Raw genomic sequence first — 17648 nt, forward strand, 5'->3', positions numbered from 1 at the left:
ATTACCCAAGATGATGAGCTGGGGTTTGCTCCTGACCCCCACTCCTGCACTGGTGCCTGCAGCCACCTCTACACGGTACTGCACTCCAGTCTGCAGACCCCCGACAACCACTGAACGGATGGTTGCATCCACAGACTTATTGACATGAAACCGAGTTTCGTTGGCCAAACACCAGATCTGACAAAGGTAGACATGACAGACAGAATTCATTGGTAGCTGATACAGGACATTACTAAAACATTCAGGTTGGTATAGTGTATCAGGGTTTGATTCTACCTTGTACTCCTGGATGATGCCGTTCTGTTGGTCGGAGGGAGGAGGGTCCCATGACACGCTGATGGATGTGCTGTTATGGCTCCCCACTGTCAACACTGTCACTTGCTGCGGAGGTGCACTGGGTGCTGATGGGTCAAGGGGGTGAAAGTATTAAAGAAACACAGGAAACATACAAGAAAAAGAAAAAAAGAATAAAATGGTTTAACAGATAAGGGTGGGCCTCTTGTTTTTTATGTCAAAGTAGGATTTGTCTCACCCACTACCTCAATTCATACTGCAAGCGATACAACAAGGTATTTTCTAAGCCAATGTAGCAGATGGCCACCAGAGCACTCCATTTCAATTTAATTTCATAATGGTAAGGGTTTTTTTTTTCTTTTGCATAACTGGGATGCACTGGAATGCATGAACAATTCTTTCATTATACTGAATTTAAGATAGCATTATATTACTGGCATCATAGGTAATTTCTTAATTACAGAAATGATGACCAGGGAGCAGAAAGTTTAGATATGAGTGGAATTTCCTCTGCCAAGAAAAAAATGGCTGGGCCCAGGAACCAACATCGCTTCCATAACGGAGTACCACCATTGTAAATGCTTCTGCAGTAGGTGTATTCAATTTTGCATATCTTGATGATATGAAAATGGTCAGTCTACTGTAATGTCCTCTAATAAGGGTTTTGAGATGGTTTGTGGACAGAAATATAGAGCTAGGCTTCACGGAACCAAATTCAAACCCTTACCAGAATGGGTCTTTTTTCAAAGTGCACCAAACTGGCCTGACAACCTGCATGGACAGATCAGAGATTTAAAGAGACTGCAGACAGCAGGAGACAAACACCATATCTATGCAACTGAGAAAATCATCATCTCCCGCTGAATGGACCGCACAACCGCTCTGGGCACATAGTTTCTCTTGATTCCCATTAAAACCATCATTATGCTCTGACTGAGTGGATGAAATAACCACTCTGAATCCAATTAAGGAGCTGCAAAATAATAATGTTATCTACAGTGGATCCATGTAAGCAAGGCCATGGATGCCACAGGAATGCAGAACAGCCAGAGCAGGTGGGCTATGACGGTTGTCTTGCTTGCCACCTGGCTAGAGAGGAACAAGGATACTATGACTTAAATTATCCAGATGGACTTGGTTCTGCCAATGGCTGATGAGAAAATGCAATAAACATGTGCACTGTGTCTCATACAAGGCAATAGTGAGCCATGTTCATATTGCATGTATTGCTGGATACGATCTAATGAAGCCAGGCCATATTAGAAGTATAATAAAGAGTGTCTTTGCCAGTCCTGAGACAGACCTCTGCCAGTTTTCTGACATCTGGATAGCACTCAAGATCTGGCTAAGGTAACTCATACAGTCATGTTTTTTTTCTTCTTTTTTTTTTATTTTTTATTTGTTTTTAAACAAAACCCCACAAATGATTTAACTCATGCTTCAAATAGAGGCTCTAAACAGATACAGCACATCAGCAAAATATTTGACAGTCTGGCAGTACAAAGGAATTAAATCAACCATGTGCAATGCAATTTATTTTTTATTATATTTTACAAACTCACTCAACCTAGTCTGAGGGTATCTATATTCAGCCATTTAGGCTGTTATCGACTTTCTGAAACAATTGCTGTTCAACCAAGTCTCACAGATGTACTGTCACAATATGGTGATGATTCTAATCTGAAAAAAGTGAAGTCAGTTGTTTAGTGACAGGCCAGCTTAATATGAAATATCCTATACTTATGATAGCATAGACATAAATAACATTAACTCCTTAAATTATGAGGGCCAAATATCGTGTGGTTCTGTGGCTCAAAATTAAATCACAAACAAAAAGATCTGATAGAGCAAAACTTCAGCTAATTGAAGTTGCTAATTGTCAGTTTATAATCTGCGAACTCCAGATGTTGGACTTTTGCACTAGCACATGACTGCAGAATAACAGCCGTGGCTTGAAATGAGAAAATGTTCAGCAGCGGAAATTGGACATCTGGGCTCTCACCACAATCCGTGGGCTTGGGCTAAAAGCTACCAATATACTGAATTTTGATATACATAAAAAAATGAAGAAAAAGAAAATACAACATTATTTGAGCACTGGCAGTTCAAATCTTATATTAATTAGTGGTTATACTGCATTTAAGTGATTGTTTTGAATGTTCCAATGTTTTGTCAAACACTACTGTGATATATCCAGAACACAGTCCACTGCTGCAAACAGTTCCAGCAAAAAAAAAAAAAAAAAAAGTAAATGTGCAGGACTCCTGATGACTATAATTTTAATATTCCAGAAGAAAGCATATTATATTAGCAGCTGTTACATAGTGTGTGTAGAAATTAATAAAATGCCGCAGCATATTGGGAGAGGAAACTTACTGACCACTAAAATATTCATGCAGTTTCACATAGTTTTTCACACTATGGTCATGACAAAGAGGATGTTTAACTTAAAACTATATACATTGTTTAGCTGATGTCAGTGTACCATCAAGCAAGTAAGCTCCAGTTTTCAAAATGTAATTTCAGTGGTGCTGTTTCAGCAAACTGATGGAGCTTGTCCAGTCAGTCAAAGATTTACATTAGGAGAAGACAGAAAGCATTAAGTGTAGGTCTGCAATTTCCGTATGTATGATGAGGAATCCCTGAGGATGAATAATGGCTACGATACCAGTAATGACTCAGGATAGCATTAGGACAAATGCTCACAACAGCAGAAAAGGTCAAAGAGTATGTTCTTAATAATATGACTAATACGACTGACCAACACAGTAGATGGAGAGTTATTTAAATAAATTAATGCTTCCAGTGTCTGAGGGAACGTTTTATTTTTTCTCACAGTTATGCATTTAAACAAACATAATTAAGCTAATCAGTTCCAGAATTAGCAAACATTTCTATGTCAACAAACCTGTCCCCATATAATACTGTACATGTGTTATAAAAAAAAGTAGTAGGATAAAGAACACGCAGGATGGTCCCTGCCCTGGTCTCGTAATATCTCCACAGCTACACCTGCCAGAGACTGAAGCACACTATAGCATTTCCTTTGATTCACATCAGCAGTGGTGGAAAGCCTGAGCATCCTATGGATGACAGCGATGGTGGTGACGTCACAGAGTATACTGCTGCTGGCCACATTGGTCACACAGACAACTCATCGAAGGGATGTGAGTATCATTAATCTTGATACACAGTTTCCCCCCCATCTGCAGTGGGAACCATCAGCTGTTCTGACCTCAGAGACCCTTAAGATGCCCCCTGCAAGGTGTTTACAAAGGCAGTGGCACATTCCCAATCTACCTTTGAGGGATAATGAATGTTTTTCTCATAATTCTGCAGAGCAGCATATTTCCACATTCTAAAGTATTGGTGGATCAAGACAGTTTTTCCCATGATGCCTTGTCTGCAGGACCCCAAGTAACTGGAACATGTGCCCCAGCCTGCAAAAACCTCCAGTGATCCTGTGTGGCCATTTTAATTGGACTCCAGTGTGGTGAGTTTCGCTTTCTCCATCAGTTGCATCCCCTGTTCATTATCCTTCTTTATCGTCTTACTGGGAGGAAGATGCAGCACTGTAATCCTCCCATCATTAGACACTGATGCTGTGGGCTACAGTTTTCCTTTACATTAATGGCCTCATCATGACTTGCTCTCAATACAAGCCATGTTCCACACAGTCCAGCTGTTTTAGCACCTGAATGCAGTAGCATGAAGAGGCCCCCCCTCTGCCCGTCCAGCAGGCACAACACAACTTTTGCCAATTAAGAATGGAAGTTCATTCTGGATCTTGAAAATTGTAGGTTGACATAAACAGTCCCATTTCAGTGACTGCTGGCTTGCTCTGATCACATCAGTAGGTGGAGCTCAAGTTGGATCTGTTGCCATGAGAACTCAGTAGCTGTTAAGATGTCTTCCCTAGCACTTCTAGGAAAGGGTTGGTAACTTACATAAAAAGCTATTGTGCAAAGTGATAGTTTGGGTTATGTGGTGTGGGGTTGTGAGAGGTACTTATACATAGTCAGTATATTACTTACAGTAGATTGAGAGTTGTGCCCTCAAGCAGCTGGTAGCACTGGCACAGAAGCTGAGTGATATGCTGCTGTGGACGTGGTCATCTGCAAAATGTGTTTTAGCCACTTTTTAAAAAAATGTCCACTGAAACAAGCAATATGAGTTTAAGTGTATGCTTTATTTTGAATATTTTCACTACATTTTCCTATGCACAAGCATACCTACACTTAACTCTTTCTGACTTAAACAGCTGATCTGCATCATTATACAATGTGCGCTGTGTGTAGTAATACACTACTTTAACAGTAGAGAAAATGGAGATCCAAAGAAAAGGGCTGTTTGACAGCAAGATAAAGTGGTGACAATATTCAAAATAAAACATGCACTTCAACTGTTTTTTTTTTTCAGTGCACATCTTTTTTAAGTGACTAAGACATATTTTTGCATATTTCCTTGTCCACAGCAGCACATTGCTCAGCTTCTGTGTTGCAACTCGTGTCTCCTACTCAAAACTGAGAGGGCTTCGATCCAAATCTACTGCAATGCACTAACCTCAAACAACCCCTTGTCAAATAACCTAAACTATCACTTTAAATTGGGATCATCTAATTTCTGTTTCCAAGTTGAAGAATGAACTATCATGAATGATCTATTAGCCAATACAGACACAAACTCTTAATTCTGTGGATGAAATTATAACAGCTACTTAGCAAGCACATCAACAAATCCAAGTCAATGCTGATGATAAACAAAATCTCTCCACTGATAAAGACCATGTGGTTGAAAGCTCCAGACAAAGCTAGTGAATGGACTTTGGGTTGGTTTCCATAGGATTCAACTATGGTCACTCTGATGTGCTCTATTTAAAGGCTTTTAGTTATTAGCTTTAACCAAATTAGCTGTAAGCAGTTCCTGTTTGCAATTAGCCCACTGATGTACAGACACTATCAGTGGGTTAATTGCAAACTGATTTTTTTTTTTTTCATGCAAATTCTGGAGTTATAAGGAACATCTTTTCTGTGACCTTTAAGCAGATTTATGGACATTCTCCGCAATGAAACTTGGACATAACGATGTAACATGTAAAAATATGTGAATCGTGTATGAGTTTGACACAATTTTTTAACACTAACAGTGTCTGTGTGAAGGCTACAATTAATTAATCCAGCTGTACTGTCAGTTGTCCATTTTACAAATAAAATATGCCACAAATAATGGTATGTTACATTAATTTGTGCCACAAACAGTTAACCTTCAGAATCAGTAGCTGATTAATTGACTGGCACAATAGGAGGACTAGAAGTGTTATCACCAGTAAAGCTCATTAGAGATTGAGACCGTATGTGTGTCTTAGTGCAGGGGGGTCACATTACAGAGGTCTGGTTGGTATGTGACGGAGACATGGCAGCAGGGGTCCACAGAGGAGCAGAGAGAGAGCTGAGCTTATGTCAGGGGAGACTGTTTCTGCCCTCCCCCCTCTGCCCACCAACCCACAGAGGCCTGGGCTTGTCACGGACCCCCACTGTGCTGTCTGGGAGACCTGTTTTCACACACAGGGGACGTGGCACTGCAGCGGTATGCGTGTGTGGGTGGGTGTACTTGAAATGCCATTATCCATTACTATCTACCCATGAAGCCATTACCAGCGGCAGCTAAATATAAAAGTAGGTAGAATCATTTACACAAGAGCATCTGCTCATGCATAAGTAACTAAATCTTGCGTTTCTTGCAACACAAAGTCAGTAGACAAATAGATTTTTGTCAGAACTGCAAATTTGTCACTCACCTTCTTCCATGGTGCGCGCTGTCATGGATTCACTGTCTGCACCCTGGAACTCGTTGAAGTATGGCCGCACTTTAATCTCATAGACGATGCCTTTCTTCAGACCAGAGAGAGTTATGTCCCTCTCTGAGGCAACCTTCAAGTCCTGTATCTCCCAAGGCCCTGGGGAGGGCAGCCCTGATGTTTGTCGGTAAAGAACACGGTAGCCTTGAATAAACTGGGATGGATTCTCCACCTGAGAGGAGAGGAGAATGAGAGAGCGAGAGAGAGGGATGAAGACATCATACATCTGTGAGTAAACTGCTTTGGAGCTGTGGATCAGCATTCAGTTTGTGCCCTCGGTCTGTGACAATGCACGCTTAGTTAATCATACAGTTTCATTAGCAGCAGAGAAGCAAGAAACCATATGAGGAGTGTTGGAGGGTATTTGCCGAAGCTGAGCAGCACCCCGGAGTCAGACACCTTCAGCACAGTCTAGACTCAGAATACTGGATCAAAAAAGTCTGAATATTTTCACCTTTATTTATTTTTTTCATTTTCATTTTTGCTAGTGCAATTCAAGGGAACAGTAAAATATGTAACAGATACAACTCATACTAATGGCTTGTTAACAGGGACAGTAGCAAGAAAAAGCTTTTACAAGTGATATAAAGTAGCTGTTTTTCGTCAGACCAGTCAAAATATATCAGGATGGATCTCTCTTCTTCTCTCTCTCTCTTTCTCTCTCTCTCTCTCTCTCTCTCTCTCTCTCTCTCTCGCTTTCATTAACAAAATGATTTGTGCATCTAAAAGCCTTATAAACAGATGAAGTAGCTCCATCCGCATATTTGTTCCCATTCCTTACTAGAAATAGAATTTATGGTTGAGACCATGAATCAAAATAAATTACCCTCCACTGTGCTCACTTTCCTATTGTCTTAAAAGACGGTCGCACAGTTATTCAAGACCTGCAGTATATCTCTTGCACACTTTCCCTGCCATTCAGTGTGACAGCCTCTTGTAAAATCATACCTGCCTTTCTAATATCAAACATAACAAGGTTAATTTTGCACATACATTTGCAATGCCATGCACATTCTTCAGTATGACAGTATCATTAGGCTGCTGATGTAACAACAAAAATGTCGTACAAAATATCATTGCAGAGTTACATCAATACCTTAACTGTATGGTGTCTTGTACAAACCCTGTTTTTAGTGTATATATATATATATATATATATATACATTAGTTAGAAATTTTCCATAGACCTATCCATTATTTCTCAAAACAGGAGGAATTTGTATTATTGCCTTTTGACAGTCTTATAGGAATCTCTAAGAAAAGCCCACTCAGCAGTGAATAGAGTCTGACAGGAAGTGTGTAGATTGTGAGTATATAGGCCAGGATTAAGTTTGAGTTTGATATGATATCTGGAATGGGGATAATGGCTACAACTTATCAGCATCTCTGTTTTATGACCTGACATTTAGTGAGTATTTGATTGACAAATAGAAACTTTGTTCTGTGTGCATTGGACAGTGAATAAGTGTCCTTCCCACAAATGGAGCCAGGTCATCTATGGTCCCATTCAGAAGGACCGCAAATGCAGGTTTAACCTGTCACTGTGTCAAGCTAATAGCAGCATTACAGTCCATAGTTGTACTGACAAGCATGAAATAGCAGACTAGTGTAAATCCATTCTAGGTGTGTCATTAACCTGCAGCAGCTGGCAGCAGGGACACCTTGCCAACAGACAGGAATAACATTTCCCAGATAAAGGGCTGACTGCAAACTGACTCCAGAAGTGACACATGTAGCACCTAATGGTGATGTATTTGTCCTGAATAGGAACATTAGTCTTGATTCCTGCATCACCTCAAACCATTCTAAACTAATGGAGCACCAGCTGTTCAGTCTATGAATGTGCAGCCATCCTGTAATGTTTACTGTGTGTGTGTGTGTGTGTGTACTTGTACTTGCTACATAGTAAGGACCAAAAAGAGCATTTTACGAACAGAGTGAGGACATTTTGGGAAAGTGAGGACATTTTGGGCGGTCCTCACTTTTTGAGACACCTTCAAATCACATTTTGAGGGTTAAGGCTTGGTTTTAGAGTTATGGTAGAATTAGGTTTTGGTTAGGTTAGGTAAAGAACCTAGGGTTAGGGTTAGGCACTCAGTTGTGATGGTTAAGGTTAGGGTAAGGGGCTAGGGAATGCATTATGTCAATGAGTGTCCTCACAAAGATAGAAGTACAAGTATGCGTGTGTCTGTGTGTGTGTGTGCGCCAACTAATCCAAAACACAGTGACATGCCAGATTAAAAGTTCTCAAACAAGCTTAGACAAGATTTGTTTGGCTGCTGAAGGTAACAGTAACACAACTACTATAAACCACTAAAAATATTCAAATGGTACAAGTACTCACAGTCCATGTGACCTGCACTGAAGTGGAGCTAAGGACCACGGGGTTATGCATACTGACCACCACATCCCCCAGCTCCTTCTGCACACGACGGTGGTCAACTCCCTGTGCCGTGGGACTAATGTCTGGGAGAGAGGACGCCAGACAGTTAGAGTAGAATAGTGATGCTTATCACTTAGGTTCTCTAACAATACATATTCATTTCTGTACCTTGTGTCCGAACAGGCTCAGACATGGGGCTTGGGTCCCCGAGCCCTTGAGCATTGACTGCCCTGATGATGAACAGGTAGACAGTATTGGGTCGTAGGTCCTTGACTGTGTACTCGGTGGTCTTCACGTGGTCTGCCACCGTCTGCCAGCTGTTACTCACTGACTGACTGTGAAAAAGAATGAATCTAATCAGTTAGGAAGAACCTTTTTATTACTATAGCAGAAACAGTTTATTGGGGGCAACACTGATGGCCTGTATTCCTAATGGCTGGGAGCATCGCTGGGACTGGGAGAATCATTTTCTGATTAAAGTGCGCTTTCAGTTTCCAAATAATAAGCATTTAAATATCAAAACATATTTCATTCTAATTCATTGTAAGAGTAACTGTAAGAGATAACCCATTCAGAATATTCTGCTTGAGACTGGCCTGACTTGCTTGAATGCCCACAGAAACACCCACATCTGTTACTGCCATGAAAGTTTGGGGTCACTAAACGTAGCTTGAGGCCATAGGTCACAGACATACCCAAAGGCCTCAATGACATAGGAGGACACTGGGGAGCCCGCCTCTGGCCCAGGTTCCCATGACAACGAGATACTGCTCTTGGTAACATCAGTGACCTCTGGCTTGGAGGGCGGCCCTGGGAGGGCTGTTGCATTGTGAGACATGAAGTCTACAAGGTCAGTGGAGTCTGACAAAGGAAGAAACGTAGAGAGACAAAAATGAATACCTGAAAAGGCCAAGGATATTGAGATATTTTGTGCTTCAACAAAATTTGTGATCATTTTTCATGTGAATTCTGTGTATTGAAGCAGACCTCTGACATCCAGGAAGGCACTCCATGATGTTTCTCCACTGGAGCTGGTGGCTACACAGGTGTACAACCCAGAATCAGATATCTAAGGAAGACAGATTATTTCATTATCATTAGTGTTCAACCAAACCCTGTGACAGTATGGCAGTATGATAACTTCAATATAACCAAAACAACTAAAAATCCAAGTGTGAGTGCCACTGTAAAACAGTTAAAGTTAAGTATTTGGACAGCTGCATTTTCATTTTTGTCCTTCAGGCTAGGCGCTTCAGCATATTCAACTTGAAATGAAATAATGAATACTAAATTAAAGTGCCAAGCCTAAGCTATAATTTGAGTAGGTTTACATCAATATTGAAAGACCTGTGTGTTAGATATTGCCCTTTTAACACATAGTGCCCTAAGTGCAAGGGTTCAAAAGTAATTGGCCACTAAATGTTTCTTGGGCAGCTGTGTGTTGTTGATTAAGAGTTAAGACATGCTAATTAGATTGAGGTCGGGTTGTCTGTCAATATGAGGAATAATAAGGTGACCGTGCAAGGGAAGAAGATAATAATGAGGCTCAAAAAAAAAAAGCTATCTATCACGGAGATATCAAAGGTATATGGACATTCTAAAGTGCTAGAAAACTAAAATTCGAAAATGGCAATAACCTTGTAAATCGAAGAACACAAGCCTTTTGGATGAGCAGAAAATCATTTGTGTGGTGAAGAAAAAGACTGTTTGCACAGCAAGTCAGTAATGCTCTCCAGGATGTAGCTGTATAAAGAGAGGACTTCATGACCTGAACCCTAGAGGATTCACCACAAGTTGCAAACACCCTGGTAGACCTTAAAAAACAGACAGGCCAGGTTATAGTTCACAAAAAAACATCCAAAAAAGAAGCTGGAACACAGTTAAATGAACTAATGTAACAAAAATCAAATCAAAATGATGGAAAGAGGAAAGTGTGGAGAAAAAAAGGACCCAAAACCACCACCTTATCTGTCAAGCATGGTGCTGGTTCGGTTTTGGCTCATGGCTGTCAATAGTATGGGCAATATTGGCATTTATTGATGACTTCGCAGCTGCCGGAAGCAGCAGGATGAATGCACCTAAATGCATCATCATTACAGAGCATTTCATCATTCAGCAGGACGATTCTCAACATATGGCCAAAGCAGCCAAATAACTTTTCATGGTGAGGAGGTGGAATATGTTTGACTAAAGGCTTGAATATCCTCAAGCGTCCTTGAGTTGCAGTCCACTTGCTGAAGATCAAACTAAAGGCTGAGTGACACCACAGCAAGCAAGAGCCGAAAGTGTCTGCAGTGAGACCATCACCAGGGAAGATACAAAGTGTCTCGTGATGTATATGGGTCAAAGACTTCAGGCAGTCATTGAATGCAAAAGACTTGCCAAAAACTATGAAATAGTATGAGTTTGTTTGACTTCATGTGTATCTTTACAACACATTTTGAACCCACAAAGTTTGGGCAGTATGTGTTAAAAGATTATATCTCCCACACAGTTATTTGATGTAAACCTGCTCAAAGCTGAGACTTGGTATGTTCTTGTATTACCTTATGCATTATTATTAAGCACAGAACCTGAAGAACAGCAAAGTAATTTTCAAAATCAAAGAGGCCATGACGTTTCTACGAACCCGGCCTATAAAGATTGTCTCTGCTCATCCAAATAATACAATTAATACAGCTTTTAGGCTGTGCTCTTTTGCTGTGTTTGACTGAAGCCAATAGCCTTTGTAACTCTGATCCCAGGTGGTTTCTACAAGCTCTTGCGTCAGTCCGGGCTTTTGAAGGAGGTTCACAGCTAGTAGTACAGTAAAAATGCATTAACCTCCACTGGCCTGCATTTGGCTTGAGAAAAGCCTGAGAGTGGATGAGATGAAATTCTAACACCAGCCAATGAAAAACAATGAGCCCAGTAAGAGCTTACATTAATTTTCTTAATTGATTTTCTCCAATAATAGTCAACCCCCATTCCAAGAGCCATCAACATTATCATCACTAGTGCTGACGCAGGAAATAAGAGATATGACAATCCATTTCATATCGGCAGCGCCTTAGGAGTCACTCACAACTGTGCTCTGTATCTCTCAAGAGAGAGGGTGACACAGAGAGCACTTTGACGCTCTGACAGGACACTGTATATTGCGGTTCCTCCATTATATAACCCCCTTTAAACTCTGCTTACTGGTCCCTGTCCTAGAGTCCTTGACTCTAACTGCTGCCTCAGAGATTCAGACTAAATTGCAGCGTTTAACGACTTATAAAAGTCAATACTCACTATTCATCTTTTAAAAGCAACCTGAATGAACTTGTCCATTTGAATTACATTCAGCTGACATCAGGTGCCAGATGAGAGGATTTCTCTTTCCTCTTCTGCATGCAATAGATGGACGTGATGTAAAAATACGAAAAACTCCAACTCTAGACACGTGTGTTTGACCCTTTGTGTCTATCTCTACGCACTGAATGTACAATAAATGTGCAGTCAAAGGTGGGTAATAGAAATAGTGCAACAAAGACATTAGGAGTCCTATGAAGAATAAAAAGTTCATGGTATTGAATAGATGTATAACTTGTAGAATGTGAAATGCATGCACAGTATGATTATTTGCAGGTACACATCTACAGGAGAGTCAACAGATTTTCTGTTTGGTTTAGAACATCCTCTCAAAGGTTATTAAATAATTCTTTTTTTAAATTAATTAATACAGGGATCTTGATAAAACCACTCACTTGTTCAGGTATAGCAAAAAGGAAGGGACTCTTGGTCAAAGATTATGTTCCTTAGTAGGATGCTTGTTATCATGTAGTTCAGCCCTGGATCAGTTAGTCAAAGTTTTTGGGTTCATTTCAATATTTGTTGGTGTTATTTTTGTGCTTTTGGCCATCATTGCCATGGGTAATAAGCCTGTACTCACCATCCACCACTCCAGTTAATTGCTAAGATCTGTGAACACAGCTGCTTGTTAAAAAATAGGATCTAATGAGGCAATGAACATGAGTCAGATGACCATACATGTTTAAAACATGCAGGCTTGTTTACAGTCTGGTTGTTTGTCTGCCTTGCAATGGTGCTATGTTCCCAGAGCTCAGCAAGGCACATTCATCCTTCAGTGGTAGTCCACTGTGCTACCTAATGCTATGTGTACAACCCCACATGCTAACTCCTATGGATAGACATCTCTCTGTAATCCACTGCAACCCACTCTGGTACTCTGGATCTGAAGGCTTCCATGGTCAAGCAGGGAAAAACGTGGGTCTTTTCCAAGCAGACTGGCCCCGTTCTTTCGCCAGGAGACTGTGGGCTCTGGCTCCCCAGATGCCTGACACCTGAGAAGGGTCACGCCTCCCAATGCCTGTGTTTGGTTGGATGGGCCCTGCCGGATGATTGGTGGTGGGCGGTCTTTCAGGGCTGAGGATAATAATCAAGGAACAGGTGTTATTATTGGAATACATTCCTAGCAGTGTAATTTTTACGTCATGGACTTGGCATAAAAAAAGAAAAAAAGAAAGAAAAACAAATACAAAAAAACCAAAAAAAAAAACATGACCTTATCACAAGGTGTTAATTTGTGATTGCAGTAATTGCATTAGAGATTGCAGGCCCAATATGTTAGGGTTCAATCTGATGGATTTGTTGTGAGAGGAAGTGACTGCTTTGCGAGCCTTTTCCACAGTAGGGCAGTGTGCTCATGGCACTGCATCACACCTTTGAGCTTTAATTACTAGGTGAGGATTAACGATGCTTCACCCATGGTGCTAATTACCATACCTTCTTTATAACACCCCTCAACACATTCATGCCTGTCCTCTCTCTTACAACTCTGACTCATGGCTGCACCGCCTCCCTCTTGGCATCTCTCACCCCGCCACCCCCCATACACTAAACTAAACTCTGAATTAGCATGCCAAGCAGAACAACAATACATCTCTTTTAAAGCTTTTTAAAGCATGTTATATCGCCCAGAAAACAGCCTCTGCACTCTGCAATAGTAATTTCTCGAGTGCTGAATCTCTCTAGGCCTTGTAACTACCCCCCCGCTTTCAATTTCCTCACTGCTGCTCTCCACTGTTATCAGGTCTGTCTCCATTCGCACAAGTGTTTACAGCAGGTTCCTCCTGCCTTATCTTCCATCACACCTCCTTCAACACAATGAGGAACACAGCAACTCCAGCAGAATGGGAGAAGAATCAGGTACAACTAGGAGAGGCATCGAGCACAGTGAGAAGAGCTAAATGTGATATTAAATTTTATCGAGGGAGAATTGTTTGCATTTAGGTGGCAATATAAAGATCATCTACTGCACATTGTGTTGTTGAGAAGCATCTATTGGAATTTGTGGGATGAAATAAATGCAGTCTTTTTTTTTTTTTTTTAGTTGAACATAAGATTGGTCTCCATACTGATGCCATGGCATCTTCAGGAAAACATTACATCTACTGTACAGAAAGCTATCATCATCCCAGGCGACTAGAGCGCAAACATCAACATTATATTGCTGTTCCTGATTTAGCAGCAGTCCAGTAACAAATGCAGTCATACTCTCCAGCTTTAGTGTCAAAGGTAATAATAAAATGTTGCTCTTTTGAGGTTGTTTGTCTCTTATCACCACCAACGGCTACACAAGCTGCAAAATAAACTGAATTATTTTACCGTAGATTTTCAAGGAAATTGATCTAGTTACTAGCTGCATGCTACTGAGTGAATATTTACTATTTAAACATTAATTAGAGGAGTTAACATAGTCAGAGCATCAGTTTCAACTAATACTTCTATACCACAGCTCAAAACTAGAGTTGAAAGGTAACTGTCAAGGTTCTGGTTGAGACTCTTTGATCAAGCATCACAGCGGTAGCCACCATTAGCCCCCAGGTATCCTCAGTGTCTGCAGGAATAGGTCAGACAGGTTCAAGCTCACCCAAAATCTGTCTTGTATCAAAAACTCACCCCCTGTGGGCTTGAAATATGGCTTTGAAATATGTGCAGCTTGGAGAGCAGCGGCTGTGGTCATCTTGGATCCACTGCAGTAACAATGGATTTTAACAGTGACCCAGTTTCACATCCACAGAAAATTGTCAGACCACTTCTGCAGTATCTAAACTGATTGTCCGTATGCTCAGAAGAATCTGAACAACTTTCAGCAACAAATGGCTGAATGCAATGACTTTGTTTCAATCCTCACACACAACCCTCCTCAGCTTGTGTGCTAGGGTATGTGTGTGCCTTACAGAGTGCACAGCTCCTGTTCCTATACTGGTTAGGAGAAATGGACTTGCTAATTCTGCACAAGGATAACTATGGCTTCATCTCTAAGTTGCAGCAAGTACCAAGAGGACCCTCTCGGACGCTGCAATGGGGAGTGATCTTCTGTCCTTAATGTTACAAGCATCCAAAACTCTCTATCCATCTTTGTTTACAGCCATCAATCAAAGGCATTTCTCCCATCCGTTGAGCTCTACACCAAACATTTGGATATTGATCCATCTCCTCTGAGTGACAGAACAGGAGTCATTTCATCTCCAAAAAACACTTCAACAGATGTTAATTTAATAATGTGTGGGAGAAAAAGCCAAGAAACAAATGGAGAGACGGGCATAAACAGCTCCCAGCTGGCAGCGGCTCAGCACTTAATGCTGACATTAAAGCTTTGTCAAAAAAAAAAAAAAAAAAAAAAAAGTGCAAAGTGTCTCTCCATCAAGGAGACAGCTTTATTTTACACAGTTTCAGTCTTTTCAGACCATTCACATTTACCACAGTGAGGTGATAATGAAAAGGATGACGGAGGGTGACTTGCTTTTAGTACATCCTGATGTATCTTCAGCTTTAAATGTGTGGGCAGACAAACAACCTGTGATATACTGGTATTCAGTGTTTTATTAGGTCTGGATAATGCTGCAACCTTATGTGTGTGTATGATTTTAAAGCCCACAATGCACCACAATAAAAAAATCACCGCAACACTAAATACAAAATACCATTGACAAGGCTTTTAAAATATAATGCATGTTTTTGCTGACCAGGTTTGAACAACATTGCCAAAACAATGTGACTTCAGGAAGCTAAGTGAAATATGTTTGATGGTTCCACAGCCTAAACTCTGACTGTCACGAGAACGTGAAGAAGAAGTCAGGTGTTGAGATCCTAAGGGGCATTCAGCACCATCTACTCTACAAATCAACTCAGTTACAAACTGCTAAGTTTATACTTTATATCAGAAGCAGTGGCATTTCTGTCATCTTTAGCTACTTAGAGAAATCCCTTGGGATGAAGTCATTGGTTGGGGGGGTGGGGGGTGGGCGTGGGAGGGGGGGTAATGGCTTCACTCTGGTGAGATTACCTGTGTACTGAGCCGTGCAATCATGCAATATTGTTTTGAGTCTCCACTAATTCTGTGCATGCATCTCCCTGATGCATAATGTAGCTAACAGGGCGTAACAATTGAATGTAAGTATAAAATGTTTACGTAACTGTTACAGCTAATCTTGGTGCTATTAAATCCGATCATCAAAAAAAAAAATAAAAGAAAAGTTCTCATATTTTAGTATGCTGTATCATAGATTTTACATTTTCTATAAACATTTGATCTGTGTGTGTTTGTCCAGCCTTACCGTCTGCTACCTCAAGCTGTGCCTTGGCCATGATGCTGCCTGCTACAGTGAGGGCCTGGCAGATATAATATCCTGCATCGGAGCGCTGCACTGATGAAATGGTCAACTCTCCATTCACGGACACGGACACGTGGCTATCTCCCTGTGTCGGCTGGTTGGGAAACAGAAGATCCTGCAGGGATAGAAAGTGGAAAGTAAAGTAAGTGATATGGGATCAAATTTAGAAGTACTGACTTCAGGGACTGGAACCTCTGGTAATTTAGTTGTTTTTTAATTTCTTATTGAAAAGCATATTTCCCATCTGAGTGTGAGAAATTCATGGCTGCCCTCTCTAATGTGTTTCTCTGTTGTCACGAATTACTTTACCAAATTAAGTGTTGATTGTCATTAAAATTGAGTTTATTGTATTTTAATGTTACATCTTTGGCCAGCACAACTGACTTAAAAGAAAATAAAAATCACCAATATGTTCAAGACAAGCCCTCAATACAATTACATATTCTGACAATTATGTACAATTCAGTTAGAAAAGTGGGTCAATGTCTCTCTTCTACTAAGCCTGAATGGCAGTTTACCCCCAGAGTGATAATCTGTGCTGTGATAACCTGCAGTCATGGTCATGAAATTGAGGCATCAGCGATCTCCGTTTCTGCACCCCAAGCAGACAAGCTGATGGGCAGCAAAGGACATTAGCCTGCTTTCATTATGTCTAATGACTCTAATGCAGCACATGACATTGTTTCTTGCTAAGTGATTTGGCTGGTCGGACTGGCGTCGATAGATGATAAATGACCACTTCATCTATATGTGGAACAGAACTGTAGTCTGCTGTCTCCTGGTTTGCTCAATCAGAGCTTTGGTCTTTTTTAAAATTTTATTTTACATATTTTTTCTTTTGATGTGGTTGCAAATGTATGTCTGTATAGAGAGAAATAATTAACTCCACAGCATGCACACATCTTTACAGACACACATACACAAGTAAATTTGTCCATCCTCACCTGGCTACCCTCTCGTTGCCAGAAGACAGTGGGCTGAGGTTTGCCCCTGGTCTCGCAGGGAAAGGTAGCTGTTCGTCCTTGAGCCACAATCTGGTCACGGGGTCGCACCACAAACTGGGGCGCCTCTGAGGTTAAAGGCAAAATAAACAATAACATAATAGCAGCAAATCTGTGCGGAGTTCTAATTGCTGCTTTAAAAAAAAAAACAGTTTGGACTGAAGATTCAGCTGCAAGCTAAAAGGTTCATGCATTAGGTTTTGGTTGTTTGTTTGAGAGCTATTTCTTGACTATGCCAGTCACACAAGCCATTCATTCAGCTGCAAGAACATCAGAATGAATGCTACCAGCTAATTAGCAGGGTGCCTTGATGTACTTCAATTCAGTTTTTTCCACTAAGGCGCATCATCCATACCTGGACCCCCATTTCAAATAGAAAAAAATGAGTTGATAAATCCACTGCTGCTACAAAAGACTGCCAGGGGAAGTCAGGGGTTGATCGCAACAATGTA

At 40.8% G+C, this 17648-nt stretch overlaps 1 protein-coding gene across 2 annotated transcripts in view; it reads right to left on the reverse strand.

Annotated features, from left to right (window-relative positions):
* Positions 1-17648, reverse strand: part of LOC139607890 (roundabout homolog 2-like) — an 81538-nt gene that overhangs the window by 15129 nt on the left and 48761 nt on the right. For both annotated transcript variants that reach the window (XM_071461205.1, XM_071461204.1), the window contains 10 exons: positions 17140-17264; positions 16139-16310; positions 12736-12941; positions 9522-9603; positions 9230-9395; positions 8703-8869; positions 8496-8617; positions 6092-6323; positions 277-401; positions 6-177 (listed from right to left, as the gene is read on the reverse strand). In XM_071461205.1, the coding sequence (XP_071317306.1) occupies positions 6-177; positions 277-401; positions 6092-6323; positions 8496-8617; positions 8703-8869; positions 9230-9395; positions 9522-9603; positions 12736-12941; positions 16139-16310; positions 17140-17264 (1569 nt within the window). The remainder of the gene's footprint in view (positions 1-5; positions 178-276; positions 402-6091; positions 6324-8495; positions 8618-8702; positions 8870-9229; positions 9396-9521; positions 9604-12735; positions 12942-16138; positions 16311-17139; positions 17265-17648) is intronic.

Source organism: Trachinotus anak, unplaced genomic scaffold, assembly GCF_046630095.1.
Source record: "Trachinotus anak isolate AG129_WGS33_773 ecotype Australia unplaced genomic scaffold, CSIRO_AGI_Tana_v1 ptg000024l, whole genome shotgun sequence".
NCBI classification, from domain to species: Eukaryota; Metazoa; Chordata; class Actinopteri; order Carangiformes; family Carangidae; genus Trachinotus; species Trachinotus anak.